We start from the raw sequence: 26,023 nt of genomic DNA on the forward strand, positions 1-26,023 counted from the left end.
TCGCCGCACTGCGAGTGGACGCCGATGAGGATATTGCAAGCCACGGGATCGCTCCTGTTCTTGTCGGGCATCGCCGCGAAGAATCTCTTGGCCTCGTCCAGATGCCCGTTATGCGCGTACGCCGCGAGCATCGAGACCCAGGAATGCGCATTCTTGGCCCTCGTCGCGTCGAAGACCCAGCGCGAATCCTCGGCGCTGCCGCAGCGGCCATAGCTCTGGACGAGCGAATTCGCGAGGAAGACGTCGCCGGTGGCAGCGCGATCGCCGAGCTCCTCGAAGATCCGAGCGTGAGCCCGCCGCGCGTCGGTGAGATTCTTGCAGGATCGAAGGAGTTGGATGAGATTCTCGCGTCGATCGATTCTCAGAGCAGTGCTCATGTACAGCAGCCAACGGTTAGATTCCAAGAATATCCATTGCTATCCTAGGGCATATTCTTTGTCCGCTACTCGATACCGTAGTAGTAGCCACAACATATACGCTATAGCTACACGATACACACCAGTCTGGCAAGAAAGAAAGAAGGAAAGAAAGAACGAGCAAAGAAAGAGAGAAAGAAAGATCCCTAGGTAGGAGCTAGGTTTTCTCTCCCAGATATTTTGATCGCGCGGAGAGCTCCGAGCTATGGCGATCGCGGCGTCGAATCGGTGCTCCCTCGTGTTCGTGCGCGTCTGCTGTTGTGGTGGGGAGCGCCGCGGTAGGGCCTGATCAGATCAAACGGCCAATTTCTCCTCTTTCTTTTCTTTGTTCTTGCGTCGCCATCACGGAACAAGACAGAGGCGGGCGAGGAGGCGCTGCTACCCCTCTAGCTGCGAGATCGTTGTCGCGGCCATAGCTCTCTGATTCATCCTTTCATTCATGCGGTAAAGGCGTGGCGGCGGCCTCGAGACGAGGTGAGCTAACCATTCCATTTCGCAGATTTGCGCGTTCTATCGCATTGTTTTGCGCTGATCTCTCGCGGGTGCCAGCTTGATCTGCGCGCCAGCAAACCAGGCAAAGTGGGCGACGAGGGAAAAAACAAAGAATAGGAGGATAGATAGATAGATCTGGCAGCCAGGCAAACAATGCAGCTGCTCCAACGTGCTGATGACGCCGGCAGTGGCTCCGGGGACCCATTTGGCAGCTCGAGCAACCCATGTGATTCGTGACCGGGAGTGGGATCAATCCGGGCCAGGAACAGGTCTTAGCTCCAGAAATCTTGGGCGATTTCTAGAGTTGGAGGGGAGGAAGCCTGGCGAGATCTTGCGCAAGAGGAGAACAATTTGAGCGAGAGGAAAGATGCTGGGGTCTCCTCCTTCGAGGTCTCAAAACGATCCAGAGTCGCCGTCTCTTGGTAAGAAGCCCGGTGCCTGGCCACCCACGGTGATGGAGCCGCTTCCGGCGAATCACGGCTACAATCCCAGCATGCTCGGCTCTTGGGCTCGACGAACAGGCTACAAGAGTCGCGAGACCACTGGGACTTTCTCGACTGGGGAGCAAGAGCTTCCAAAGCCGCCGGCATACAGGGAGAGAGTTTTTGGCAATGCTGCTGGTGGAGCTACCGCTGGAACGAATGCTCCAGCGGCATTGAACGGGAATGGACTTAGGAATTCGGTAGCCGCGGCCGGCAAGGAAAAGAATGGGATCCCAGCGATTTCTGAGACAGTTCCAGTGACGAATGTGGCTGCTGCTGCTGGTAATGGTGTGAGGAAAATTAGCGAGCCCATTCGGATCGAGCCGATGAAGAATTTCAGGGACAGGGAGTCTGACGTCATGTCGTCCCAAGATCCAGACGATGGTGGATCGATCAAGCAGACTCATATGAAATACGAAATCAGGGAAAATCCCGGACTCGGTAAGACTTTTGCTTGTTTACCTTGGTGTTCTTCAGCTGATTGAGTTGCTGTTAAGTTGTCGGTGCTCATCATTTTTCTTGTGCTGCCTTTCTTGTGACATACACGAACTGATTTTTGTTGTTACAGTTCCACTGATCCTCTACGGGCTTCAGCACTATTTTTCTATCATTGGATCGCTGATTCTCGTGCCGCTGGTTTTGGTCCCACTCATAGGCGGAAATGATGTAAGTCGTTTATACTTCTCCGCTGAGTGTTCTTGTCAATGATAGCAAGCTTTCTTGCATTCTTTTGTTTTCTGTATCCTCAGAATGATACATCGCGAGTGGTTTCCACTACATTGCTTGTTTCCGGGATCACGACGCTTATTCATTTGTGCTTCGGATCAAGGCTGCCTCTAATACAAGGCCCGTCGTTTGTGTACCTGGCTCCAGCTTTGGTGATTGCGAACTCGCCAGAGTTTTCCAACGTACCTGGAAATGTAAGGATACTCCTCTGTTGATTTTTCCTTGAGTTTGTTTGTTTATTGTAGAGGTTCAAGCACACCATGAAGGAACTACAAGGTGCCGTCATAATCTCCTCGTTGTTCCAGATCATTGCTGGCTACAGTGGCCTAATGTCATTTTTGCTTAGGTATGTATGTCTTCAATCTTCTTAACTGATGATGGGTTATGTCTCCAGAGTTATAAATCCTGTGATTGTCTCGCCAACTGTAGCAGCCGTTGGTTTGGCATTCTTTACGTATGGTTTCACGACTGTTGGTTCATGTGTTGAAATTGGGATACCACAGATTATTGTGGTCATCATCTTCGCTCTGGTTTGTTTGCGTTAAGTTCTTCTCCTAAATTTTCTCAGACGCGTCTGTTTGCAGCATCTTCGGAAGATTTCAATTTTCGGGCATAGGATTTTCCAAATTTATGCTGTGAGTTTCACTTTCTTTATGATTCAGCTGGATTAAATCCTTCAAAACAGGTGCCTCTCGGCTTGGCAACAACTTGGGCCTACGCGTTCTTGTTAACTGAAACGGGAGCTTACAACTATAAAGGTTGTAAGATGGACATGGCGAATCCTTCAGCGGCTTGCCAGCGGCACATCCATACAATGAGAAGTTGTAGAACCGACGCTTCACATGCCCTCAGAGACGCAGCCTGGGTAAGATTCCCTTATCCGTTCCAATGGGGAACTCCGACTTTCAGCCTCAGAACGGGGGCAGTAATGATTGCTGCTTCTATCATAGCTTCAGTGGACTCGGTAAGTTTTCGAGAGTTCCGGTGTCATGTCTTCTCTTGACAAGTATTCGGTTTGCTTTCTTCAGGTAGGATCTTATCATGCAACGTCCCTTCTGGTTGCTTCAAGAGCTCCAACCCCTGGACTTGTAAGTCGGGCCATAGGCCTGGAAGGCATCACGAGTGCTCTGGCTGGTCTGTGGGGAATCGGAACCGGAGCAACGACTCTCACTGAAAACGTACACACGATCGCGGTGACGAGAATGGGAAGCCGTCACGCCGTGACATTCGGTGCATTCGTTCTCATAGCCTTGTCTTTCATAGGTAAGCTTCTGCATCATTTTCTTCCTTGCTTTGCCATGCTCATAAAGTTTCCTTCGCTTTTCAGGCAAAGTTGGAGCCTTTCTTGCGTCGATTCCCCAAGTTATGGTGGCTGCGCTCCTGTGCATTATGTGGGCAATGCTGACAGCCTGGGGGCTGTCGTATCTCCGCTACACGGAAACTGGGAGCTCCCGCAACGTTCTCATCGTTGGGCTTTCGCTCTTCCTGTCTCTATCGGTGCCTGCGTACTTCCAGCAGTATAACGCTGGCAGCAACGCCGTCCAGTTCTTTCTTGCCCCGTATTCCGTTGCTACACACGGGCCCATACAAACCAAGAGCGGAACAGTAAGTTTGCTTCCTCCCCGTTCCTTATTTTGTTTGATTCCTTCGCTCTTGTCAGTCATCGTCTTTATAGCCTGAGTTTTAAGTCAGTCCTTTCCAGCATCGTTAGTTCGTCCGCTTGCAAGTTTTCTCCAGCCTGTTTGCTTTGTCTTGTTTCGCTTGTGTCAAAGTTCTTGTCTCTAGATTCTTTGTTATGTTTCTTGTTCTTTGGATAGCTTATCTCGTCCCGGAACGATCTTGAGAATGGGTTCTAACGCCATCTTGTGTGTGTGTGTGTGTGTGTGTGTGTGTTATTTCCAGGTGAACTTCATCTTTAACAGCCTGCTATCGATGCATATGGTGATAGCCTTCGTGGTGGCGTTTTTCCTGGACAACACTGTTCCTGGCAGCAAGCAAGAGCGCGGGATCTACGTGTGGTCTCGTCCCAGGAGCGCTAAGAACGAGCCGGCATTCCAAAGGGACTATGGCCTCCCCTTTGGGCTATGGAAGTTCTTCGCGTGGGTGAAATGGGTGGGCGTGTGAGCGATCGAGCGAGCGAGCTGAGTGAGGGAGAGTGAGAGAGAGCGAGCGAGAGAGAGAGATAGAGAGAGAGATAGAGCGAGAGAAAGAGAAGAGCAAAGAAAAGAAAAGAGAGAGGTGATTGTTTGTTTGTATGATATATAGAAGACGAAGAAATCATTTTGGGCGGGAAGTGGCATATTCTCTAGCATTCTCTAGCATTGCTTAAAACTTTGTTGGCGTGCTTCCTCTGGAATAGGGTTAGGTTTGAGAGGCGCTCGATCGATCGATCCCACCGCTCGTGGCGCCTTTACTCCGCTTCTTTCATGACAGGGAGACGATGCTCCGGCTAGGTTTGCGGAGTCCGGATTTTTCTCCCAGGTATCGTGAATGCTGTGATCGCATTTCCTTTCTCCTCATTTCCTCGATCTTTTCTCTCGGATAGCTGGAAATATTTGTCCTAGGCCCCCAGCCGATGACGCCGCGATGAAGCTCGACACTTCCGACACTGTTCTTCGCAAGCTATCGCGGATTTCGCCGAGTGATGATGATTCCGCGACGGCGCTGGGCCAAAGCTGACCCTACTCGGGCATATTTTCGCAAGAAATCCAGCGCTTCCAGAGGTCTTGCCGAGGCATGGATCGCTTCGGGGAAGGTAAGTTGTCCCAGGGATTGAGGCTGGATTTGAGAGGGGATAGTAGATCGGAAAGCCTCCGGTCGGGTGTGGGTGTGGAGAGGGGAGTATCTGGATTGGGGAATGGGTTTAAGTTGCTTAGAGTACCCCAGGCATTCTTAGCGTTGCTGCGAGGAGATTATGAGTTGAATGGTGAGTGATAGTTGGAGAGGTTTAGGAGAGTCTGTGTCATTTATTTCATCTCGCTCATCTTGTTTAATTCCTTATAGGTTTGTTTCCAACAACATGGTTCGTACCCACGGGTATCCAGACACACAAATGCGACAAGTGCGTCCGGGAGTTTTTCTCTCCTTTCAATTGTCGTCGGCACATGAGATTTCATCGGAAAACACTCCATCCAGACAAGGTGAGTACGAAGCTCTGTTTCCTTTCTCTTTTTCTTTGGTTCGTTTTGCTGAATACAAGGCTTGAGTATTGAGTTTGTGCAGGACGAGCTGTCGAAGCAAAGGGATGCCATTGGCCAATTCTGGGCGCAGGTGTTTCGTGCGCTAATAGCTTACGTTCCCGGAGGTACTGATCATACTTTGACTTGTTGCAGTTATCTCCAGCCCAAGCTTCTGAGATCCTCTCCTTGAAGTCTTCTCGGGTAGATGTAAGTCTCTTTGTTATTGGTTCTTGAATCTGGGACTAAAAGCTAGCTGCAGGAGATTACTGGGACTAATATCGAGCAGGCCCTACAAAAACACATGCAGATGTCCGGTGTTGCATACCTGACACAGGCCTACTTCAGAGCTGGAAGACAACTGGTAAGGCTGTCAAAACTTTCATGGCTTTGTCACTGGGATACGTCGCACTTCAGGAAGATATACGGGTCAATGCCGCAGCAAATGTGGCTTCCGAGCTTCTGTTCAAAGTATTGGACGACGCAAGTGAGAAGACTTTCCTGATCGGTGGGACGAGTGTGGCTGTGGCACGTTACGTGTATCAAAAGGACCCTCCACATGGAGAAGAGAAGAACGCTATAGCAACTTTGGCTTTTCTCATCGAGGATAACTTGGTACTGTCTGCTGGTTTTTGTACCAAAACTGTAATTGTTTGTTGTTCAGGTGAAAGCTTGGAATGCGGAAAAGGATAAGAAAGCGCTTGACATCCAGAGAGCCCTCGTCGAAGAAGAGGAAGCTGCTCAGAAGAAGTAACGATCTTGATATTTTTGTTATATATATATATGTATATATATCTGAACGGGCATGGTTTCTGTTAGGCGCGAGAGGGAACTGGAAAGGAAGCGTCTAAAAAAGCAAAGACAAAGGGAGAAGAGAGCTGGAGGTAATCCACCCGACACTGGCATACAAAACGACGACACCGACTTACAGCAGGACGTAGAATCCGCAGCAGTTGGTGGATTTTCTTCTTTAGCTACGGGCGCCGAGGATTCAGATATAGAGAAGGTTGAAACCGGTACTGCTAGGTGGGCAGAGGAACCCGACAATTCCCAGGAAGAGTTTACCGTCAGCAGGCCCCAGCGGAGGCGCTTTGTTGTGCACACTCAAGCTGAACAGAAGCAGTCGAGTTTTCCGAAGTACAAGCCAAGATATACGAGGGGCAACAGAGGTGCGAATGTTGGAGCAAACGGCTACACTTGCTGGACGAGAAAGAACAATGCAGACAATGTTTGCGACGCCTCTACTGCTATAGAAGCTGATAGCAATCCTGATGGAATCCTCAACGAACACGCTCAAGGAGAGACCATACCAGGCGAGAAGCTCACTAGCACAGGTGAAGCGGAGCAGGTTCCAAATGCTGAAGGACTCGATGATTCTCGAGTTGTTCATCAGGACCAACTGTATCTGGACCAAGAGGAGCTTATGATTGGCACCTTGAGCATACCGCTCAATGCCCGTGCATTGGAAGCTTTGAGGCCGTCTTCCCAGCGTTTTGACTCCTTGGAGAAAGAGCTGCTGACGCCCGTGAGCTTGAAAGGCGACGGTGGTACTAAAGCGGACGAAATGCCAGCGGCTGAGGAGTGCTCGTTGGAGAATCAGACGCCAGCAAGTGCTGAACGCGAGGCCACGGCGACAGGTGACGAGCAAGAGTTTGCCAGGGTGGCGGAGGCATGCATGGCGTTCCTCGTTGACAGTAAGTTCTAAGTTCTGTGTCACGACTCGTCTAAACGCTCTTTCTTTCCAGGATGGCGCAAGGCTATATCAGATCCAGAGGCAGTGGTTTTCGCGGTTCTGGAGGAGTCACTGGCCGATGGTGAGACGCCTGAGGTTCAGAAACTGGAAGCTGGCCCAGAAGGTGGTGTTGACGGTCATCCGGAGGTGGACAAGGCCGGAAATGGTGAAGCTGACAAGGAGGAGGCTCCAGACGCCAGTGAAGTAGCAGGAAGTGTAGGAAATTCTTTAGAGTCGGGCGGCGTAGCGAGCGTAGGGAACCTGGAAGCTGGCAACGCAGAGGAGTCGTCCAGCGGCGGCAACGTTTTGGGTTTGCGCGGCGGGGTGAAGGGAGAGGAGGAGAAGCGGCTCGACGGCAGGAACGGGACTTGCAACAAGAAGGCAGGCCCCAACAAGTGGAAGAAGGGCAAGGCGTCCGAGCAGAGATACTTGCCCAAGAAGCAGTGAGAAAAGAGGTTTTTGTGACGGTGGTGGCGGTAGGCTTTTTGATGTTTCTGGTGGGGAGGATTCATCGGCTACTGTGGTAGAGGATTCGTTGGCTACTGCGGTGGCGGAGGAGAGGATTCATCGGCTGCGGAGGAGAGGACTCATCGGCTACTGTGGTGTGGTGGCGGAGGAGAGGACTCATTGGCTACTTCGGTGGCGCAGGAGAGAACTCATCGGCTACTTTGGTGGCGGAGAGGATTCCTCGGCTACTGTGGTGGCGGAGAGAGAGACGTAGGATTAACGCTGGGGATGGAAGGCACGGCGACGACGGTGGTGGTGGTGATGGTGGTGAAAGTTTTGGGACAGTGGTGGTGGTGGTGATGGTGGTGAAAGTTTTGGGACAGTGGTGGTGGTGGCGGTGACGGTGCTGGTGGTGGCATTTTTTTTTGGATGGAGATGGTGGAAACGTTACAGCTCTCGAAGTCGACATCATCATAGGGACTGGTTACTTTCTAAACGGGCTGTACATATTTTGCCAAGTTGAGGTGGACGCGACGCTTATATCCTTGTTCCTTTTTTATTTTTTCTCTCCGCAAATCGATCGGACCGAACTCTTTAAAGAACGCGCGAAGATTTCTTTTGAATTTTTAGGGCTTTTGACACCATCTTGGGCCAAACCATGGAAACCTGGAAACTACGAGAAATGACTTGTCACCTGGACGATGATGAATGCCACACCTGAGAAGCAATGGAAGGATCATGACCAAATGAGTTCTCTCATTGTCCAGCAGCTGGAGGCTGAGGCTGGAGAGCTGGAGCAACGACTACAACTTAAATCCTGCAGCCAAGCATGGTCCATCTTCTCCTTCAAGCAGGACAGTAACCAAGATGCTCATTTAGATATAGCTGGCCATTGTTCTTGGATGCTAAAAACTAGTATGAAGATCTCTTTAGTTATTGTGCCAAATTCTTTAGATATTCTTGCAGAATGCTCATACATCAGGGTCCATCTAGAAAGCAAATCATAGCAATACAACAATTCTAAGATAACATGAAAGAAACTATAATGCATTGGTAATCTGCACTTGGTATATCATCCACAGCTATATACATCAATACATTTCAATTGGTTGATATTAAATATCAAATGAATTTTCACCATAGTTAATAGTCATGTTTGATCATATAGACTAACATGTCTATGAGAAAATTCATCACTCTTCTCTCCACAAAAGTATTAATGTGTTTGGTCAATTACTTAATAGAAAAATCACCCACACAAAGATAATATCTCCCATTTAGAATTGGCAATGTTATTGAAAAACTTTTTTACACTGTCTTGAGCCACTTCTAAATTCTATTTGCACATCATCAAAATATCAGTTAAACTTCCTTGCTTAATCCCAACTCTAATGTTGCTTTCCAAACATGGCAAAGTAGCTAAAATATATGTAGTGACAAGTGAGTGACAAGTGAGAGAGGTGTCTTAATAGTGTTATGCTAATTGAAAAGCATTGTAAATGTAGTTAGGGCAAATGTATGCACAAATTTCACAAGATTTTGTCAGAATATTAGCCCTTAATTTGATTATTTGGCTCCATATGAAGTAAAAGGCTTTGGAAACAAACACTATATTGCATAATTAATTTAAACAACTTTTAACAAATGATGCAATTGTTGGAAAGTATCATCATAATTGTTAACATATTTAATTGCACATTTGAAGATATCTAAGTCTAAGAGAAAGTTTTAACCCACACACTCAAATCATTATACCATTGTAATGCTATCCCTTTGAAACATATGGAAAATTCGTATATACATTAAGCATCATCCTAAAAATCATAGGTAGTAATCACTGTAAAATGATTGAACCAATGGTACACATAATTTTTAGGATTCTAATGAAAAAGAACTTTAGCCGAACGTGAGGATTAACATCAAAACTAATAAATGCCACCATTAACTAAGTTTAATTGTTCAATTGTTATTACATAACACCAAGCAACTACATTAATTGCTACTCTAGAGTTATAGGAAAAGGAAGCTAGAAAAGGAAAAGAGAATAAATGAAAAATAAAACTATAAGAATAATAGAGATTTCAATAATGCAAAAGCTAAAACTACAAATTTGATTGCATAGAATACATAAATGTGTATATTCAATTAGCCCAAAAACCCTAGGCTATATATAAAAATGGATTGAAATTATTGAAATCCCACTATTCTAATACTAGTAAATGGGATAAATTATGTTTATATTTGATAATTAGAAATTTCATATATCTTGATTTTCAGATATATGTTATATAGTAAAATGTAATACATTTATAATGTAAACCATATTTAAAATGCCCATTTTAAAATATAGTATACATTCCCTTTAGGTTTCTTTTTATAGTTTTTATTCTAGTTGCAAGAAAAAAATTCATTAGTTTTTTAAAATAAAATATTAATATTAAAGAAATAAGAAATAAATCTTTAATTAATAATTGAAAAGCATGACATTAAATAGTGTAGTGTATATGTTAATTGAATTTGTTCTCATAACACACTTATAAAATAACATATTTTATTAAAGTCCCACCTCAAAATATATTATTCATGATAAATATAGCGGGCTTTTATCATAATGTTATCAAAGATAATATAGAAATAAAAATCATAATTTCTTTGTTCATTTCAACATTATTCATTTTCATACTTTGGAAAAATATTTGAGTGGAGAGATAGAAGCATTGTTATTGATGCTATTTAAAACATGTTAAAAGTGTTAGTATAAATTAATTTAGTTTTTAATAATTTGATATTAATATAAAAATTATAATCATAGTTATTATTATACTATTAGTCTACATAATTGTTATATATTTAGAATTTAATTTTAAATTTTAAAAAGAAAACAAAATATATATTAAAAAATATACTATTTAGTTTCATCGTTAGTATATTTTGTTAAATGATTTATAATTAAACAAAATTTAAATTTAAATTAAAATGAAATGTAGCTGAATATTCCTTTGATTGTTTAGGTCTTTTTACCTTTGGCTAGGGCTTTTGTAGCGCGGCGATGGCATGAGGTGAGCGCCCCCCCTTCCCTTCAAAGAGAATGGAAAGTGATGATACTGGTGATGATGATCTGGTAGATGATGAGGAGCTGTGTGCGTTTGTGGCCCGCCATGGATTCCTGGAAGACGAGGACGGAGATCCGGCGGACGAGGACGGAGGAGAGGAAGACGGAGAGGCGGCGGACGAGGCCGTTTTGCAGTCCTTGCGGAGCGTCTGTGAGAAGATCGAGGGTAAGAAGCGATTGGAAGTGGAAAGCAGTGGGGTGGAGCAGCAGCCAATTCAGGGACTGGATGAGCAGCAAGAAACTCAAGGTGTGGAACAGCAGGAAACCCAGGTACTGGACTACAACTCGCAGCTCCTCCAGCATTCTCTCGACAAGAACAAGCAGTGCCAAGAACATCTTCGTAACTTGCTTCTGCGAGTGGAGGAAAGAAAAAAGGAGAACGCCGAGATCCAGAGGCGCGTCAAGACGCTCATGGGATTCGAGAAGCACTGCAACCGGCGAGCATTCGACCGGGGCTGCGTTGCGAGGTTCGTCGCGTCCCTGGCCACCTTAAGCTACTCCACTTCCAGGCTCAAGAAGCACCGAGTCGTGGCCGGCCCCGAGAAGAACAAGGACGTGGACAACTTCCGGGAGCTCAAGAACAGCGTCAAGTGCTCGAAAAGCTGGTCGCCGAAGGAGAGCGAGGCCCTGCACAGCACGGTAAAGATGCAAGTCCAGCAGCATCTCCTTGTCCAGGCTATGGAAGCGGTGGTCCTGGACTTGAAAACAGGAGTCTCTCTGGAAGAGCGCGAGAAGGAGATCGACAACATCTCGGATGCGGAGGTGAGGAACCTGATCGATGTGGTGGACTGGGAGATCGTCTCCAGGGGCTCGCTTCCGGCTAGAACGGCCAAGGAGTGCAAGGCCAGGTGGATCAACTTCGAGGACAAGCTCATTAACCACGGGCCCTGGAGCAAAGCCGAGGACCTCCAGCTCCTGAGCATTGCCAAGGAGTTTGGCTTCGCTCAGTGGGAGAGTGTGGCCGAGAAGCTCGGGACTTACAGAACTCCAGCGCAGTGTTTGATCCGGTACCAAAGGAGCTTGAACGCCAACTTATCGCTGAGAGAGTGGAGCCGGGAGGATGACGAGCAGCTCAAGCTGGCGGTGGACATGTGTGGCGAGAAGGACTGGCAGAACGTAGCGGCGTGCCTGGAGGGAAGAACGGGGCAGCAAGCGATGCACAGGTGGAAAGAAGTTTTGAGGGGGAAGAAGCGCGGGCGATGGTCGCTGGAGGAGGACAAGCGCCTCAAGTGTGCCGTGATGGTGTGCGGGCCTCACCAGTGGAAGTCCGTCGCGGCTCACGTCCCCGGCCGGTCAGAGACGCAGTGCCGAGAGAGGTGGCGGAACGTTTTGGATCCAAAGCTGAGCTTCGATATGTGGAGTCCGGAGGAGGACGAGAAGCTGGAGGAGGCCGTGGAGAAGTTTGGGATGCATAAGTGGTCGTCGGTGGCGGAGGTGATGTCGCCGAGAACGGACAACCAGTGCTGGCGGCGGTGGATGGCTTTGCATCCCGAGAGCAAGGAGAGTTTCCACAGGGAGGTGGTGCTCAAGAAAACGCTGCTGCCCCGATTCTCCAAGAGGAAGAAAGAGCGGCCGGGGCTGGAAGTGAGCGACATCCTCCTGGTGGAGAGTGGTGACACTGTCTTGCAATTGCCCCCGGGGAGTGACGATCCTGGCCAAGACGTGGAAGCTAGTAGCTTCGAGCTGGACGAAGAGCTGGAAGAAGATCTCGAGAGTCCCGGAAAGCCAGGAGTTGAGCGCTGTAGACGAAACTCGATGGTGGACGTTACCAGTGAGAAGGATTTCGGTGGTGGTGGTTGCAAGAAGCGGGCTAGAACGAGGGCCGGGAGAGTGGAGGATTCACAGGCAAAGCGTCCTCGGCAACGAAAGCCGCGAGGCCGAAAGACGGTGGACGTGGATCTTGAAGATGAGTCGCAAGATGGAAGGGAGATGCGAGCTGCTAGATTGGAGAAGATACGAGGCAAACGAAAGGATGGCGAAGATCTGGAGATAAATGAAGTCACGGAAACGATCGGAAGGCAAAGCAAGAAGATATGTTCAAGGTGACGAGGAGATTTTTTTCTCATTCTCTTTTGTTTTTCGAGGCTTAGATAGGGCTAAGTTAAAAGTTTGATCGAAGGATGGTTTCGAAAAGAAACATGAAAGCTTCATCTTATACATATGCTGTGTCATGTACAAGCGCTCTTTCTAAAAACTAAAAGCTTCTTTGTTCGTCGCTAAGTTGGATAGTCAGCGTTGATGCCAAGTATGCGAACCTTGTGCATGTGAGGAAGCTTTGCGATGACGAGCACGAGCACCGCGATGGTGTTGAGGAGGAGGAAAGGGTTCTTGTAGTCCGTGGTGTGGGACGCGATGAGATACCTAGAGGAAAAAGAGTTTCACTGCATGAGAGCTCGCTCGAAAGCAATGGAAGATTAAGCAAGAACAAGAGACTTCACTGCATGAGAAGATAGAGCTTGCTCGAAGATCAAGTAAGAACAATGCGTGAGAAGATAGAGCTCTCGCTCGAAAGCAATGGAATGGATCAAGAGACTTTCACTGCGTGAAAAGATAGAACTCGCTCGGAAGCAATGGAATAAGTAAGAACAAGAGACTTTCACTGCGTGAAGCAATGGAATAGATCAAGCAAGATCACTGCGTGAGACAAGATAGAGCTCGATCGAAAGAAAGCAAGACCAAGAGAAAACTTACAAGACCACTGGCACCACCATCAAGAACTTGCGGTTCCGCGTGAGCTGCCGCCCGTGATCCATTTGCTCCCACCACGTCAATTTGCTATATAGGCCTTGGTCCTCGGCAAACGGCGTCCCCTTCTTCCAGTGGAAGAAGTTGTATGTCACCTACGCACGCATTTTCTCGTGATCTTAGAAAAAACCATAGAAACAAGAAAAAAAAAACCAAAGAGGGGAACAAAAAATTGAAGGCTTACTCCAAAGTGGACCAGATTGACAATCGTCCATGCCGTTCCCACGGAGCATCCCAGCAGCGATAGCACCAAAAGCCATGACAAGAAGATGATGAGGATGTAGGTCGTCCAGATTCCAGGGTACTGGAACCACTCTGTGTTCTTGTTGAGATCCGCGGGATGCCCTACCTTCACGAACATCGGGCCAAGCGAGCAGCGCTCCCAAAACCCTGATCTTAGAACTCTACAACCCTAGAAGAGAGGCGAATATGCTTGGCCCCGTCAGCATTCACACGTGGAGCACTCGTGGCACGGTGGGTGACACATGGAGGGCCGTGAATCTTTGGTTTTAGGGCTTGCTGCCAGGTAGGAGAGAATGGCGGCATATTGTAGGATATGCCGGAATGTCGCTTTACACGTGGCTGGGTTTTGCAGAGGTGGCATTGCTCGCAATCTGTGTGCCCAATAGCGATTGGCTAAGCCTATCTCACTCTCTCCTCTCTCTCTCTCTCTCATCTCTCTCTCTCTCTCGATCGAGCGTGGGGCATAGCTGCGAAGCTGATGGTAAAATTGGATTGGTCGTGGGCGCGGCTTCACGCCATGCAAGCGCTGATTTTCCTGTGAGCGAAACACCAGGTCTCTTGGGCGATGGAATGTCTGCTGCGTCCAAGAACAAGAATTGGGATTTCTGCGAGATCGCATCCTAAATGGGTCGCCAGGAAAGAGTTCCTTGGATCCAATCCGATCAAACAGTGGTGTAGTTCTTCTTGTTCTCCGGCTGCCGACGCTATCAGGGAAAAGAGGGCGGTGTCCACCACTGTTTGCGCGGTCCGGGAGCCCGAGTATGTGGAGGACAAGAAGCTGGAGAGGAGCAGTGGAATCCAAAGCATCGAGGTCGGTTCTCACTGTTTGTTCTTATCGATCGAGAGATTCCTGAGTTTGTTTTGTTTGATTTCCACAGGGAGCAAAGTGGGATCCCGACGCACTGTTTCTCAAAGACGCCAGTGAGCCTCTCTGGGAGCAACTTAGCTTAACGTTTCGCGTCGTGTATGGACTCGGTGAGTGTGAAGTTTTCTTTCTAGAAATCCACAAACCATGACCTCCTCTTTCTTGAATCATAGCTATGGTGGCTAACTTTGAGCTCTCGCTCGCAGGCTTGTATGCAGGGCTAGCGTTTGTTGGCCAAGCCATTTGTAAGGTGATTGGTATAGATTGCTGGGGTGGCTTTGAGATATCTCCAGAGGCTGTGTTGGATGGCCTCGGCTACGCAGTCGTGCCTATGCTGGCTTTACTCTTTATCCAAGACGTAAGCTCTTCCGAAAAAATTTCTATCTCCGGTTCTAAGTTGCGCGTATCACACATAGGATGCGATTGTCAATGCTTGGGCACCCGCTAGAGCTGTGCGTGATGTCGAGGACGGAGAACTTATGGAGTATTTCGAGGGAATGGGGTGGCAGGTACTTAGTTTTTTGTTCTCTTCTCAACGTTGTTCGTCGATTCAAGTATTGATTATTTCACGATGTTTGCAGTTCCTCCCTATCGTTATAGCCGGAGCTCTTTCCGAAGAGATCTTCTTTAGAGTTGCTCTTCAGGTTGGTTCTTTCTACCTCCTGATTGTTGGTTTTCTAGAGAAAAAAAAAACTGATTTTTATGAATTCTTATGAATTCTTATGTAAATTTCAGGGTGGCTTTTCACATGCAATCCAAGCCAGTGCGAGTCTTAACCAAACTCCACAGGGATTGTCCGCACTGGTAAGCAAAACAAGCAAGCATTCGAGCCTCTCTTTAATCGTTTTGTTTTCTTTCAGACTGCTATAGTACCGTCCTTCGCACCGTTTGCACAGATACTGGCCGTCGTCCTGTCCTCGGCACTGACGGGCTCTATGTACTACGTGATCACAGCTCCAAAAGGTTTGGAAATTTCGTAAACAATAGCCAGCTTGACTGAAAAAGGTGTACTTTGGTTGCAGATCCAACTTATGTGATTGCACCGGTCTCCCGTGGAAAACAGGCTCTGAAAGACATGAGGAAGCGATTTGAAGGTTTGTGTGCGGCGTTCTTCCGGTCCAGTTTGTGAGAACAAGTGTCCATTTGCAGTGTGGAACGAGAGGAGAACGATGAAGAAGATTTACTCTCCCCTCATGGAATCACTGTTGGCACTCTACCTTGGATTCGAGTGGCTACAGGTATGCACAAAAAAGGACTAACTATTTTCTCTTGCACAAAGTTCACTTTTCTTCCATTTTTTTCTTCTCACAGACTGGGAACATATTGGCACCAATGGTCACTCATCTTGTTTACTCCAACGTCGTCGTTGGCAATGGGCTTTTGAGGCTGCATTATCAGAGGCTAAAGCTCAGGCAACGGGTTGCAAGCATTATGGGTTACAGGAAAGATCTGTGAGTGTTTTTACAAGTATTAAGGAGTACACCGCATAGCCGAGGATGTATATTAAGACACACAGTTTTGATAGCATTATAACGAACGGTCGCTCGCTCTGTACAGAAAATAGCTATGTCAAGCTTTGAGAAAAATGAGTATATATATATTTGCTATCGAATTTATATTGCAAGCATGTTGATTTACTGATAGAAATTCTTTACAAAATGATTTATCTGCCAATTCAAACAATTTGAGTCTCTACTATGACGTCTTCAACGGCGGAGAGATCTCGTTATGCTTCGCTTATTCGGTCATGCACAGACTCGCAAGACCTCGCGAGCGCCAAAAATCTTCATGCGCTTATTGCTTCCAGTGCTCAAGTCCATAACAGATATCTGGCAAATCTCCTCATCAATATGTACGCCAAGTGCGGCAGCCCCGCCGATGCCCTCGCCGTTTTCGGCCAGATCGAGCAGCCGAACGTCTTCTCCTGGAATCTTATACTTTCTGCATTTGCCCGTAACGGGCATCTGCAGGAATCTAGGAATATTTTTGATAGCATTCCTCGTCCTGATGCCGTTTCTTGGAACACCATCATCTCCGCCTACACAAGCAAGAGAGAAATCAGCGAAGCGAGAGCCTTGTTTGATCGGTCTCCATGCAAAAACACTGTGTCATGGAACTCGATAATCTCGGGGTATGCCGAGAACGGGTATTTGTACGAAGCGAAGAGTTTGTTTGATCGAATTCCAGAGCCAAACGCTGCGTCCTGGAACGCCATGCTGAATGCGTATGCTCAAAGCGCTCACATCGACGAGGCGAGGGAGTTGTTTGAGCGAATGCCCGTGAAGAATGTTGTGGCGTGGACGACGATGGTGGCGATGTTTGCCCAGAACGGAGAATTGCATCGAGCGCGGGAGCTTTTCGAGAGGATGCCAGACAGAAATGTGGTGTCTTGGACGACCATGGTGCAAGCCTATGCCCAAAACGCTCAGATCGACGAGGCAAAGCGGCTGTTTGATAGAATCCCAAATCCCAACACCATCTCCTGGAACGTCATGCTCCTCGCATACTCCCACAATGGGCATTTGGAGAAAGCCGAAAGCTTGTTCAAGGAGATGCCAAATCCAAACACCGTGTCTTGGAACGCGATGATCCAAGCATACATTTCTAGCAATCGCGAGCTCCATCGAGCGAGAGATTTGTTTGAGAAAATGCCATCCCCGGACGTGGTGTCGTGGACTTCGATGGTTTCAGCATATGCGAAGTCTGGAAACATTGGCGAGGCGAGGAACTTGTTTGATCGAATGCCCGCAAAGAACACGGTATCGTGGAACACCATGATCTCGGCCTATGCGGAGAATGGATTGTTGATCGAGGCGGAGAAACTCTTTAGCGAAATTTCAGCGAGAGGAGCGAGTACCTGGACGACCATGATGGCTGCTTACAGCCAAAACTCCATGAACGATCGAGCACTTCGATGCTTCTCTCTCATGGATCACGAAGGAGTTTCTCCGGATCTCGTCGCGTACTCCACTGCGCTTAGCGTTTGCTCGGCTTTGAAGTCTCTAGAAAGAGGCCAAGAGATCCACTCGAGCTTTGTCACCAGCGGGCTGGAACCGGATCAAACTCTCGGTAACACTCTCGTAGATTTGTACTCCAAGTGTGGCTGCATGGAGAGATCCCAGGAAGAGTTCGATCGAATGCCCAAACACGATATCACGTCGTGGACTTTGCTCATCGCTGGATACACGATCAATGCCCGAGCCAAGACGAGCATAAAAGTTTTTGCCGCTATGGATCAAGCCGGCTTCCATCCCGACAACTTTAGCTTCGTTGCAGCCTTCGAAGCGTGTGGAAGCTTGGCATCTGTAGCTCTGGTCAGGATCCTCCATGAAACTTACGAGACGAGCAAGAACGAGCCCGATCTCGTGCTGGAAAACTCGCTGATAGATCTCTACTCGAAGTGTGCTCACCTCCAAGGATCGAAGACCGTGTTCGATGGCATGAAACACCGAGACCTGGTCTCCTGGAGCACGATGATCACTGCCTTTGTCCAGAGCGGCCGTCCGCAAGAAGCCCTCGATCTCTTCATGGAGATGATCAGCGAGGGATTCGAGCCGGACTACGTGAACTTCATCACGGTTCTCACGGCTTGTAGCCATCTCGGCGAACTCAAGAGGGCCCTGGACTATTTCGCGTCCATAACCGTGGATCACCACGTAAATCTCGTGAGAGAACACTACCACTGCGTGATCGACTTGCTCGCGCGCGCCGGGAAGCTGAGAGAGGCCGAGGATCTCATAAAAAACATGCCTTTTGAGCCGGGTGAGGTCGCTTGGATGTCGCTGCTATCTTCGTGTAGAACACACCGTGAAAGCTCGCAGCGAGCGGCGGCTATGGCTTCCAAGCTCGATTCCTCGTCTTATGTAATGCTATCAAACATTTGTATAGAAGTTTAATCCGGCAAATCCAACGGCATGTGGCCTGCCACGTGTTGACACTAAAAGGTATCGAGTTCGACTCTCAAGGATGAAAAAGCTTAGATTTAAAGGGAGTCCAAGGTTCGATTCCTAAAGGCTCGAGAAACTTTTCTTTAGGCTTTAATTCTCTATCTATTTGCAAGGCGTGGAGGGAGAGGAGGAGGCGATGGCGGGCATCGCCGGATTCTTCACGCGCAAAGAGCCGGCGGAAGAGAATCAGGTGTGTAGATCCGGGAAATGAGCCGCGCGGTTCTGGAAATCCTTGTGCATCGATGCGATTTAGGTCTGAAAATGGGCAATGTGCTGCTGACAGGTTCCATTTTGGAGCAATCCCGAGCGAGCTGGTTGGCTCATGAAGCAGGGTAAGGTAGTCCTCTAAAGTTCCCTCTTTTCCCGAGAATTAATCTCTGCAATAGGAGAGTACATTAAAACTTGGAGAAGACGCTGGTTTGTTCTTAAGCAAGGAAGGCTTTTCTGGTTCAAGGAGAGCACTATCACTCAGGTTGGAGATTTTCCTTTATTTTCTCTAGACTTTTCTTTCGTCCTTTCATCTTGTCTTTTGCAGTACTCTAGACCACGAGGAGTGATTCTTGTGAGCGGATGTCTGACTGTGAAAGGAGCCGAGGACGTTCTAAACCGGCAGCACGCATTTGAATTGTCCACGAACAAGGAGACGATGTATTTTATCGCGGACTCGGACAAGGTCTGGCCGTCTTTAGCTCAATAGATCATGCTTCACGTTTAACTTGCAAATCACGCAGGAAAAAGAGGACTGGATCAACTCTATCGGGAGATCAATCGTCCGGCACTCCAGGTCCATAACGGAGACGGAGGTTCTCGACTATTAGCTAAGTAATGGCGTCGGTTCTCTCGTTTGGATTATATAATAGCTTGCGTGGCTAAGATGAAGTGTGTGTACAGTAGGCAGCAGCCCGTCTCTCAATTTATCTATCCCTGGAAACTTCATCCCTTGTCTGGGCTTGTCTGGAACTCAAGTGCATAGTCAGCGTATATGGGCTGCTTTTAGTTGCTACTTGGTAGCTTCCCTTGCATCGTACTTCTCCTCTTTTTTCAATTTCAGTGATGCACAGAGGGTAACTTATGGATTCTAGTAGCATCTCTCTGAGTGTCTGGGATGAGTCCTCTCAACTAGATCTAGTAGATACCTCCTCATCGCAACGGCAGGAGCCTACCAGTTCAGCGATTGTGCCGCAGGAAACCGTCGGTGCTTCACGGTATCGCGAGTTTATCGATAGAGTTTTATGGAACGGAGGATCGTCTTTCGATGCCTGGCTCAACGCAGCGTCTTTTCAGGTTCGTGTGAGCTTTCTTTCTCCAGGTTCTTCTCACCGCTTTGTTCTTGCAGGTGTCTCAAGTCTTGCTCAATCTCCCATTCACATTCGCTCAGATGGGAATGGCATCAGGCATTACTTTCCAATTGCTCTATGGCATGATGGGGTCCTGGGTTTCTTACATCATGACCAGCGTGTACCTCACTTATCTAGCAACGCAAGGCTCGCAGCAGAAGAAAAACCACGTTGTTCAGGTTTGTATCAGTGCGATCTCGCAGAGTGCTCTTGGTTGACATTCCCTTCCAGTGGTATGAAGTTATGGAGTTTTTCCTCGGGCCTTGGGGCAAGGGAGCGACATTGCTATTATACTTTTGCGGCTTGTCTTCCGCTGCCATGATCCAAATGGTAGCCTGTGCGAGGTGTGCTTGATTTTCTAATGCTTTTCAATTCTCTGCCTTTATCCTGGATAGCATTGCAGTGCCGCGTACTATATCAATGATAATCTGGACAAACGGACATGGACCCTTGTCCTGGGGCCGTTCATGTTTCTGGGTGTTTTGCTCCCCTCGCCGCGTAATTATCGGATGTGGTCTTTTGCTGGGATTATCATGACGACATATGTGGCTTGGTATTTAACCATTGCTGCAGCAGTCCACGGGAGAGTAAGCCGTTTGACAATGCTAAAGTCACTGTGCTGAATCTTGGGAATTTGCAGGATCCGGGGGTGAAGCACACTGGTCCTCATAGCCTGGAAAACTATTTTTTGGGCGCATCTAACATAATCTACACATTTGGAGGACACGGACTGACAGTGTACGTCTTCATATTCCTTTCTTTCTGCATTTAAGTTCTCTTAACGGTTTGACAATGTTGTTTTCGTTACCGTGCCAACAGTGAACTTGCAGGGTCAATGTGGAAGCCAAGAGATTTCAAGCGAGTGTATTTTTATGCTGTCTTATATACTCTCACCTTGACGCTACCATCTGCATCAACTGTATACTGGGCTTTTGGCGATAGGATGCTGCACAACGCTAACGCCTTCGCTGTTCTTCCCAGGACGAAGTTCCGCGATGCCGCGGTAGTGCTGATTATCATCCACCAGGTTTGTCAAAGAGTGTTTATCCTTTTTTCTTTGTGTGTGCCATTGTTCTAACTCTTTTATCTTGCAGTTCTTTGAATTTGGTCTCGTAGCGTTGCCATTCTTCATTATGTGTGAGAAGCTTTTTGGGATTCACCACTCGAATTACTACCTGTTAAAAGTGGCTGCCAGGATACCGGTTTTTCTCCTCATATGGTTTTGTGCGATTATGCTGCCTTTCTTTGGTCCCATCGACTCCTTCAACGGTTCCTTTTTTACAACGCTCGCTGTTTACTTCCTTCCATGCCTTGTGCATATGATCGTCTTCAGAAGTGAGAAGGCACGCAAGGTAAATGGTTTTTGTTTCCCTTTGCATGTTGGTAACTTAACAATGGCTTTTTGTTTTCTTAAAAGAGTTCATTTGAGCAACCTCCATTCTGGATACGCAGCTGGGCTGGAATGTATTGCATCAATCTGGGAGTGATTTTGTGGGTGGTGGTGGTGGGTGTTGGGATTGGAGGATGGGCAACGATTTCCAATTTGACAAGACAAGTGCGAAGCTTTGGGCTTTTTGCGAGGTGTTACCAGTGTCCACCAAAGTCTTGACGTCAGGAAGTTTTTTAGTGGAAGAGGTTCTTCCTGTAAACAAACCATATATTACGTGGTCGCATGTCCGCGGGTTCGATCCCCGGCAACGGCGGATTAACAATCCGTGGTAACAACTCCCAAGCCCGAGGGACCATCGGTGTTGAAGATGGAAAAGGTTCGTTGGAGGCACTCTAGTTTCATATTTGATTGTGGTGGTTTGGACGTGATCAATTCTTGCACCCTTATGGATTGACACTGTAACCAACTGGACAAGTGCGTGCTCTCTCTCGCATGCTCTCTCTCTCTCTCTTTCTCTCTCTCTCCCTCTCCCCTATCATGAACAAGAGCAAAGACTACGGCTTCTTGGGCTTCAAGAACACCGAGAAGTCCATCTGCTTGTGGATCCAGAAAATGAAGGATAAAAAAATCATACTTAGTGACTGCTTCAAGATTGAAGTGTGTGTACAGTAAGCAGCAGCCCGTCTCTCAATTTATCTATCCCTGGAAACTTCATTCCTTGTCTGGGCTTGTTTAGAAGTCAAGTCCATAATCAGCTACTTGGTAGCTTCCCTTGCATCGTACTTCTCCTCTTTTTTCAATTTCAGTGATGCACAGAGTATGGATTCTAGTAGCATCTCTCTGAGTGTCTGGGATGAGTCCTCTCAACTAGATCTAGTAGATACCTCCTCATCGCAGCGGCAGGAGCCTGCCAGTTCAGCGATTGTGCCGCAGGAAACCGTCGGTGCTTCACGGTATCGCGAGTTTATCGATAGAGTTTTATGGAACGGAGGATCGTCTTTCGATGCCTGGCTCAACGCAGCGTCTTTTCAGGTTCGTGTGAGCTTTCTTTCTCCAGGTTCTTCTCACCGCTTTGTTCTTGCAGGTGTCTCAAGTCTTGCTCAATCTCCCATTCACATTCGCTCAGATGGGAATGGCATCAGGCATTACTTTCCAATTGCTCTATGGCATGATGGGGTCCTGGGTTTCTTACATCATGACCAGCGTGTACCTCACTTATCTAGCAACGCAAAGCTCGCAGCAGAAGAAAAATCACGTTGTTCAGGTTTGTATCAGTGAGATCTCGCAGAGTGCTCTTGGCTGACCTTCCCTTCCAGTGGTATGAAGTTATGGAGTTTTTCCTCGGGCCTTGGGGCAAGGGAGCGACATTGCTATTATACTTTTGCGGCTTGTCCTCCGGTGCCATGATCCAAATGGTAGCCTGTGCGAGGTGCTTGATTTTCTAATGCTTTTCAATTCTCTGCCTTTATCCTGGATAGCATTGCAGTGCCGCGTACTATATCAATGATAGTCTCGACAAACGGACATGGACCCTTGTCCTGGGGCCGTTCATGTTTCTGGGTGTTTTGCTCCCCTCGCCGCGTAATTATCGGATGTGGTCTTTTGCTGGGATTATCATGACGACATATGTGGCTTGGTATTTAACCATTGCTGCAGCAGTCCACGGGAGAGTAAGCCGTTTGACAATGGTAAAGTCACTGTGCTGAATCTTGGGAATTTGCAGGATCCGGGGGTGAAGCACACTGGTCCTCATAGCCTGGAAAACTATTTTTTGGGCGCATCTAACATAATCTACACATTTGGAGGACACGGACTGACAGTGTACGTCTTCGTATTCCTTTCTTTCTGCATTTAAGCTCTCATAACGGTTTGACAATGTTGTTTTCGTTACCGTGCCAACAGTGAACTTGCAGGGTCAATGTGGAAGCCAAGAGATTTCAAGCGAGTGTATTTTTATGTCGTCTTATATACTCTCACCTTGACGCTACCATCTGCATCAACTGTATACTGGGCTTTTGGCGATAGGATGCTGCACAACGCTAACGCCTTCGCTGTTCTTCCCAGGACGAAGTTCCGCGATGCCGCGGTAGTGCTGATTATCATCCACCAGGTTTGTCAAAGAGTGTTTATCCTTTTTTCTTTGTGTGTGCCATTGTTCTAACTCTTTTATCTTGCAGTTCTTTGAATTTGGTCTCTTAGCGTTGCCATTCTTCATTATGTGTGAGAAGCTTTTTGGGATTCACCACTCGAATTACTACCTGTTAAAAGTGGCTGCCAGGATACCGGTTTTTCTCCTCATATGGTTTTGTGCGATTATGCTGCCTTTCTTTGGTCCCATCGACTCCTTCAACGGTTCCTTTTTTACAACGCTCGCTGTTTACTTCCTTCCATGCCTTGCGCATATGATCGTCTTCAGAAGTGAGAAGGCACGCAAGGTAAATGGTTTCTGTTTCCTTTGCATGTTGGTAGCTTAACAATGGCTTTTTGTTTTCTTAAAAGAGTTCATTTGAGGAACCTCCATTCTGGATACGTAGCTGGGCTGGAATGTATTGCATCAATCTGGGAGTGATTTTGTGGGTGGTGGTGGTGGGTGTTGGGATTGGAGGATGGGCAACGATTTCCAATTTGACAAGACAAGTGCGAAACTTTGGGCTTTTCGCGAGGTGTTACCAGTGTCCACCAAAGTCTTGACGTCAGGAAGTTTTTTAGTGGAAGAGATTCTTCTTGTAAACAAACCATATATTACATGGTTGCATGTGCGCGGGTTCGATCCCTGGCAACGGCGGATTAACAATCCGTGGCAGCAACTCCCAAGCTTGAGGGATTATCGGTGTTGAAGATGGAAAAGGTTCGTTGTAGGAAAGTAAGATATTTTTGTGATCAAATATATAAAATATATTTTGCAACAAGAGCAAATGCATTAGATGACCACATTGGCACTTGCCTTGCTAATTTTGAAAGATTCTTTCTATGAACACATAGAGGTTGAGCAAAACAGCAGTGCAAGGAAATATTTGTGGGGCCTGAGACCTGAAGAGTCTTACTACTGTCTCTCGCTGATAGTAAGTTCCAGACAATTTGAAGTTGACAATTTTACCGCTCCAAAAGGAGGCATAACTTAAAGGAACGCAAGAAAGTACCTTAGTTTAAACAACTGCTTTAACAACCGCAAGCCACAGTGGAAGTTGATTAATTTAGTCTCTTATTGCAAGAATCTATTTGCCGACATGGCATCAACTTACTTGTCTTAGGATTGGGATTTCCTCGACTATGTACCGCAGGAAATAAATCTCAAGAAGATTGGGCCGACCTCCTCTAGAACTCTGTGTATCTGAAGGTAAGTCACGCATTCGTTCGCAACATAAGCAGCAATGTAGCGCTTAGGAGTCGAACAGCTTGATGGAAACGCTAAAAGAACCAGGTGCTCTTGGAGGGCCATGGAAGATTTATTGTGTTGCCCAAACACCCAAAGCTAGAATGGTTCTCCCACAAGGATAGTATGGTGTCGTATATCCAGTGTGATCTTCTCCAAATTGTCACTGACTGAAGCTAGTCATATTTTCTGGTCACCTGTACAAGACAGCCGAATGAAAAAGAAAACTGCAGAGCGAATGGATTCGTGTTGCAGACACTAAATGATCATCCCAGTCACAAAAAAGCTCAAGCATGTTTGCTTGCTGATTGGAACCAAGCACTATTTAGGACCTTACTCTAGTACGATTGGCTTACAAGTCAATGATAAATGTATATGTACATTACCTTAGTCTTAAGGGGATTAAAACAACATTGAAACTCTCAAAAAAGTTAGAGAAACTACAAGCATGAACAGCCAACACTGCTCTTGGGGTGTCTGCTTGCTAGATGACTCCACCACAAAACTTGAAGCCACCTGCTATGCTTCATGATCTGTGAAACTTGCCGTAGAACACTCTACCACCAATGTGCTTCTCCAACTTATAACTTCATGTGAGGTGTGAACATCTTCCAACTCAAGGCTAAAATATGCTACCTTGCCTCTCACATAAGACAAGTGCGCTAACTCATCTTTGAATGAATCTTAGCCTTGCAGTAGGGACTACAGAAAGGGCACGAACCTCCTCCTAAGGGCTTATAAATTAACGAACTAACGAGGATACATGGAATTCCAAATTTTTACTACACGCAAGAGGATATCCTTTGGGGCAAATCTGACTTGGTTTGTTCATTGTGTGAATATCATCATTGGATTTGCACCTAGAAACTATGCTAACATGTTAGGATGGTTAGCAGTGTATGCTGCAATCTGCAAGAAAGAAGTTGTCTTCCCTGGCAACTTCAATAAGTGGAACAGCTTCACGAATTTATCAGCGAGCAAGAGTTGTGGGCTGCCATGAATCCAAATGCTCATAATCAAGCCTTTAACATTGATAACAAGGATCTCATCAGCTGGAAGAGGCTGTGGAACCTACTGGTTAATCTTCATATGGAAGCCCCACAGGAGTACGATGGTGGTGGTAAGAGCTTAGCAAAGATGATGCATAGTAAGGAGACAATCTAGAAGGATATTACAACCAAATACGGGCTCCTAGAGTCTAACCTTCAACCTGAAACGTGGTGGCTTTATGATCTGGTGATGAAATTGCCGCAATTGATCATGAACAACAAAGAATACAAGAAGTCCATCTGCTTGTGGATCCAGAAAATGAAGGATAAGAAAATCATACCTAGTGACTGCTTCTGGGAAGATTGATTATGGATTACCTTCTGTCTGCAAAATTAAATTTGTAGTGTGACTAGTCTTTCTTTACTCTTGTTCTTTGAACTATATATTAGGGAAGAAAGCACAACAATTCTCTGGCTCTACATGAGAAAAGATAACCATTGAATATTCTAAGAATATTTCCTAGGGTCTCCTTTTATATTTTTTAAAGAAT

At 46.9% G+C, this 26,023-nt stretch overlaps 9 protein-coding genes across 12 annotated transcripts; 8 read left to right on the plus strand and 1 right to left on the minus strand.

Annotated features, from left to right (window-relative positions):
- The first annotated feature begins 580 nt into the window (after nucleotides 1-580).
- Nucleotides 581-4,415, plus strand: LOC9630977 (nucleobase-ascorbate transporter 12). Of its 2 annotated transcripts, none has more exons than XM_002967639.2 (11): nucleotides 581-890; nucleotides 966-1,831; nucleotides 1,959-2,056; nucleotides 2,140-2,310; nucleotides 2,362-2,462; nucleotides 2,511-2,646; nucleotides 2,701-2,751; nucleotides 2,802-3,080; nucleotides 3,145-3,379; nucleotides 3,444-3,721; nucleotides 4,019-4,415. In XM_002967639.2, exons 2-11 carry the CDS (start codon nucleotides 1,276-1,278, stop codon nucleotides 4,238-4,240), a joined length of 2,127 nt encoding a protein of 708 aa, XP_002967685.2. In that variant the 5' UTR covers nucleotides 581-890; nucleotides 966-1,275; the 3' UTR covers nucleotides 4,241-4,415. The 2 variants fall into 2 exon arrangements, with proteins under 2 accessions (XP_002967685.2, XP_024528270.1); XM_024672502.1 differs by having other exon boundaries at nucleotides 581-860; nucleotides 916-1,831.
- A 437-nt stretch (nucleotides 4,416-4,852) lies between these two features.
- Nucleotides 4,853-8,094, plus strand: LOC112345499. The gene is made up of 9 exons (XM_024672372.1): nucleotides 4,853-5,042; nucleotides 5,120-5,256; nucleotides 5,339-5,386; nucleotides 5,449-5,502; nucleotides 5,555-5,656; nucleotides 5,710-5,907; nucleotides 5,957-6,042; nucleotides 6,112-6,986; nucleotides 7,038-8,094. Exons 1-9 carry the CDS (start codon nucleotides 4,853-4,855, stop codon nucleotides 7,469-7,471), a joined length of 2,124 nt encoding a protein of 707 aa, XP_024528140.1. The 3' UTR covers nucleotides 7,472-8,094.
- Nucleotides 8,095-10,536: 2,442 nt separating this feature from the next.
- On the plus strand, nucleotides 10,537-12,744 carry LOC9633121 (myb-like protein L). 2 transcript variants are annotated; one of them, XM_024672432.1, is made up of 2 exons: nucleotides 10,537-12,428; nucleotides 12,602-12,742. In XM_024672432.1, the coding sequence occupies exons 1-2, from the start codon at nucleotides 10,560-10,562 to the stop codon at nucleotides 12,671-12,673; spliced, it is 1,941 nt and encodes a 646-aa protein (XP_024528200.1). In that variant the 5' UTR covers nucleotides 10,537-10,559; the 3' UTR covers nucleotides 12,674-12,742. The 2 variants fall into 2 exon arrangements, with proteins under 2 accessions (XP_024528200.1, XP_002967686.2); XM_002967640.2 differs by having other exon boundaries at nucleotides 10,537-12,744.
- On the minus strand, nucleotides 12,708-13,730 carry LOC9633122 (ORM1-like protein 2). Its single transcript, XM_002967902.2, has 3 exons — nucleotides 13,513-13,730; nucleotides 13,275-13,423; nucleotides 12,708-12,944 (listed from the first exon to the last, which is right to left on the minus strand). The coding sequence occupies exons 1-3, from the start codon at nucleotides 13,687-13,689 to the stop codon at nucleotides 12,800-12,802; spliced, it is 471 nt and encodes a 156-aa protein (XP_002967948.1). The 5' UTR covers nucleotides 13,690-13,730; the 3' UTR covers nucleotides 12,708-12,799.
- Nucleotides 13,731-13,979: 249 nt separating this feature from the next.
- Nucleotides 13,980-16,060, plus strand: LOC9630978. Its single transcript, XM_002967641.2, has 10 exons — nucleotides 13,980-14,382; nucleotides 14,450-14,546; nucleotides 14,643-14,794; nucleotides 14,853-14,945; nucleotides 15,018-15,080; nucleotides 15,172-15,240; nucleotides 15,297-15,399; nucleotides 15,459-15,530; nucleotides 15,586-15,674; nucleotides 15,748-16,060. The coding sequence occupies exons 1-10, from the start codon at nucleotides 14,137-14,139 to the stop codon at nucleotides 15,889-15,891; spliced, it is 1,128 nt and encodes a 375-aa protein (XP_002967687.2). The 5' UTR covers nucleotides 13,980-14,136; the 3' UTR covers nucleotides 15,892-16,060.
- Nucleotides 16,061-16,120: 60 nt separating this feature from the next.
- LOC112345525 (pentatricopeptide repeat-containing protein At4g02750-like) lies at nucleotides 16,121-18,341 on the plus strand. Its single transcript, XM_024672431.1, has one exon. The coding sequence runs from the start codon at nucleotides 16,134-16,136 to the stop codon at nucleotides 18,330-18,332; it is 2,199 nt and encodes a 732-aa protein (XP_024528199.1). The 5' UTR covers nucleotides 16,121-16,133; the 3' UTR covers nucleotides 18,333-18,341.
- Nucleotides 18,342-18,436: 95 nt separating this feature from the next.
- On the plus strand, nucleotides 18,437-19,319 carry LOC9633123 (pleckstrin homology domain-containing protein 1). Of its 2 annotated transcripts, none has more exons than XM_024672435.1 (5): nucleotides 18,437-18,573; nucleotides 18,667-18,720; nucleotides 18,770-18,855; nucleotides 18,927-19,056; nucleotides 19,115-19,262. In XM_024672435.1, exons 1-5 carry the CDS (start codon nucleotides 18,520-18,522, stop codon nucleotides 19,199-19,201), a joined length of 411 nt encoding a protein of 136 aa, XP_024528203.1. In that variant the 5' UTR covers nucleotides 18,437-18,519; the 3' UTR covers nucleotides 19,202-19,262. The 2 variants fall into 2 exon arrangements, with proteins under 2 accessions (XP_024528203.1, XP_002967688.1); XM_002967642.2 differs by having other exon boundaries at nucleotides 18,440-18,573; nucleotides 18,667-18,715; nucleotides 18,919-19,056; nucleotides 19,115-19,319.
- A 108-nt stretch (nucleotides 19,320-19,427) lies between these two features.
- LOC9633124 (auxin transporter-like protein 1) lies at nucleotides 19,428-21,723 on the plus strand. The gene is made up of 8 exons (XM_024672433.1): nucleotides 19,428-19,667; nucleotides 19,720-19,899; nucleotides 19,952-20,064; nucleotides 20,124-20,307; nucleotides 20,361-20,458; nucleotides 20,540-20,747; nucleotides 20,815-21,072; nucleotides 21,138-21,723. The coding sequence occupies exons 1-8, from the start codon at nucleotides 19,455-19,457 to the stop codon at nucleotides 21,327-21,329; spliced, it is 1,446 nt and encodes a 481-aa protein (XP_024528201.1). The 5' UTR covers nucleotides 19,428-19,454; the 3' UTR covers nucleotides 21,330-21,723.
- A 130-nt stretch (nucleotides 21,724-21,853) lies between these two features.
- Nucleotides 21,854-23,935, plus strand: LOC112345526 (auxin transporter-like protein 1). Its single transcript, XM_024672434.1, has 8 exons — nucleotides 21,854-22,142; nucleotides 22,195-22,374; nucleotides 22,427-22,539; nucleotides 22,597-22,780; nucleotides 22,834-22,931; nucleotides 23,013-23,220; nucleotides 23,288-23,545; nucleotides 23,610-23,935. Exons 1-8 carry the CDS (start codon nucleotides 21,930-21,932, stop codon nucleotides 23,799-23,801), a joined length of 1,446 nt encoding a protein of 481 aa, XP_024528202.1. The 5' UTR covers nucleotides 21,854-21,929; the 3' UTR covers nucleotides 23,802-23,935.
- Nucleotides 23,936-26,023: the final 2,088 nt, after the last annotated feature.

The sequence above is a fragment of the Selaginella moellendorffii genome, unplaced genomic scaffold, assembly GCF_000143415.4.
Source record: "Selaginella moellendorffii unplaced genomic scaffold, v1.0 SELMOscaffold_9, whole genome shotgun sequence".
Taxonomy (NCBI): Eukaryota; Viridiplantae; Streptophyta; class Lycopodiopsida; order Selaginellales; family Selaginellaceae; genus Selaginella; species Selaginella moellendorffii.

Coding starts and splice junctions, on each gene's coding strand:
- LOC9630977 (XM_002967639.2), top strand. CDS start 1,276: ATGCTGGGGTCTCCTCCTTCGAGGTCTCAAAACGATCCAGAGTCGCCG. Junction 2,311..2,361: donor TTTCCAACGTACCTGGAAAT/GTAAGGATACTC, acceptor TGTTTATTGTAG/AGGTTCAAGCACACCATGAA. Junction 3,380..3,443: donor CATAGCCTTGTCTTTCATAG/GTAAGCTTCTGC, acceptor TTCGCTTTTCAG/GCAAAGTTGGAGCCTTTCTT.
- LOC112345499 (XM_024672372.1), top strand. CDS start 4,853: ATGGATCGCTTCGGGGAAGGTAAGTTGTCCCAGGGATTGAGGCTGGAT. Junction 5,503..5,554: donor TGAAGTCTTCTCGGGTAGAT/GTAAGTCTCTTT, acceptor AGCTAGCTGCAG/GAGATTACTGGGACTAATAT. Junction 6,987..7,037: donor CATGGCGTTCCTCGTTGACA/GTAAGTTCTAAG, acceptor CTTTCTTTCCAG/GATGGCGCAAGGCTATATCA.
- LOC9633121 (XM_002967640.2), top strand. CDS start 10,560: ATGGAAAGTGATGATACTGGTGATGATGATCTGGTAGATGATGAGGAG.
- LOC9633122 (XM_002967902.2), bottom strand. CDS start 13,689: ATGTTCGTGAAGGTAGGGCATCCCGCGGATCTCAACAAGAACACAGAG. Junction 13,424..13,512: donor TCAATCTGGTCCACTTTGGA/GTAAGCCTTCAA, acceptor ATGCGTGCGTAG/GTGACATACAACTTCTTCCA. Junction 12,945..13,274: donor ATGGTGGTGCCAGTGGTCTT/GTAAGTTTTCTC, acceptor TTTTTCCTCTAG/GTATCTCATCGCGTCCCACA.
- LOC9630978 (XM_002967641.2), top strand. CDS start 14,137: ATGGAATGTCTGCTGCGTCCAAGAACAAGAATTGGGATTTCTGCGAGA. Junction 14,795..14,852: donor CTTTACTCTTTATCCAAGAC/GTAAGCTCTTCC, acceptor TATCACACATAG/GATGCGATTGTCAATGCTTG. Junction 15,531..15,585: donor CATGAGGAAGCGATTTGAAG/GTTTGTGTGCGG, acceptor GTCCATTTGCAG/TGTGGAACGAGAGGAGAACG.
- LOC112345525 (XM_024672431.1), top strand. CDS start 16,134: ATGACGTCTTCAACGGCGGAGAGATCTCGTTATGCTTCGCTTATTCGG.
- LOC9633123 (XM_002967642.2), top strand. CDS start 18,520: ATGGCGGGCATCGCCGGATTCTTCACGCGCAAAGAGCCGGCGGAAGAG. Junction 18,716..18,769: donor TGGTTGGCTCATGAAGCAGG/GTAAGGTAGTCC, acceptor TCTCTGCAATAG/GAGAGTACATTAAAACTTGG. Junction 18,856..18,918: donor AGGAGAGCACTATCACTCAG/GTTGGAGATTTT, acceptor TGTCTTTTGCAG/TACTCTAGACCACGAGGAGT.
- LOC9633124 (XM_024672433.1), top strand. CDS start 19,455: ATGGATTCTAGTAGCATCTCTCTGAGTGTCTGGGATGAGTCCTCTCAA. Junction 19,668..19,719: donor TCAACGCAGCGTCTTTTCAG/GTTCGTGTGAGC, acceptor TTGTTCTTGCAG/GTGTCTCAAGTCTTGCTCAA. Junction 21,073..21,137: donor GAAGTGAGAAGGCACGCAAG/GTAAATGGTTTT, acceptor TTTTCTTAAAAG/AGTTCATTTGAGCAACCTCC.
- LOC112345526 (XM_024672434.1), top strand. CDS start 21,930: ATGGATTCTAGTAGCATCTCTCTGAGTGTCTGGGATGAGTCCTCTCAA. Junction 22,375..22,426: donor AGAAAAATCACGTTGTTCAG/GTTTGTATCAGT, acceptor CTTCCCTTCCAG/TGGTATGAAGTTATGGAGTT. Junction 22,781..22,833: donor CTGCAGCAGTCCACGGGAGA/GTAAGCCGTTTG, acceptor GGGAATTTGCAG/GATCCGGGGGTGAAGCACAC.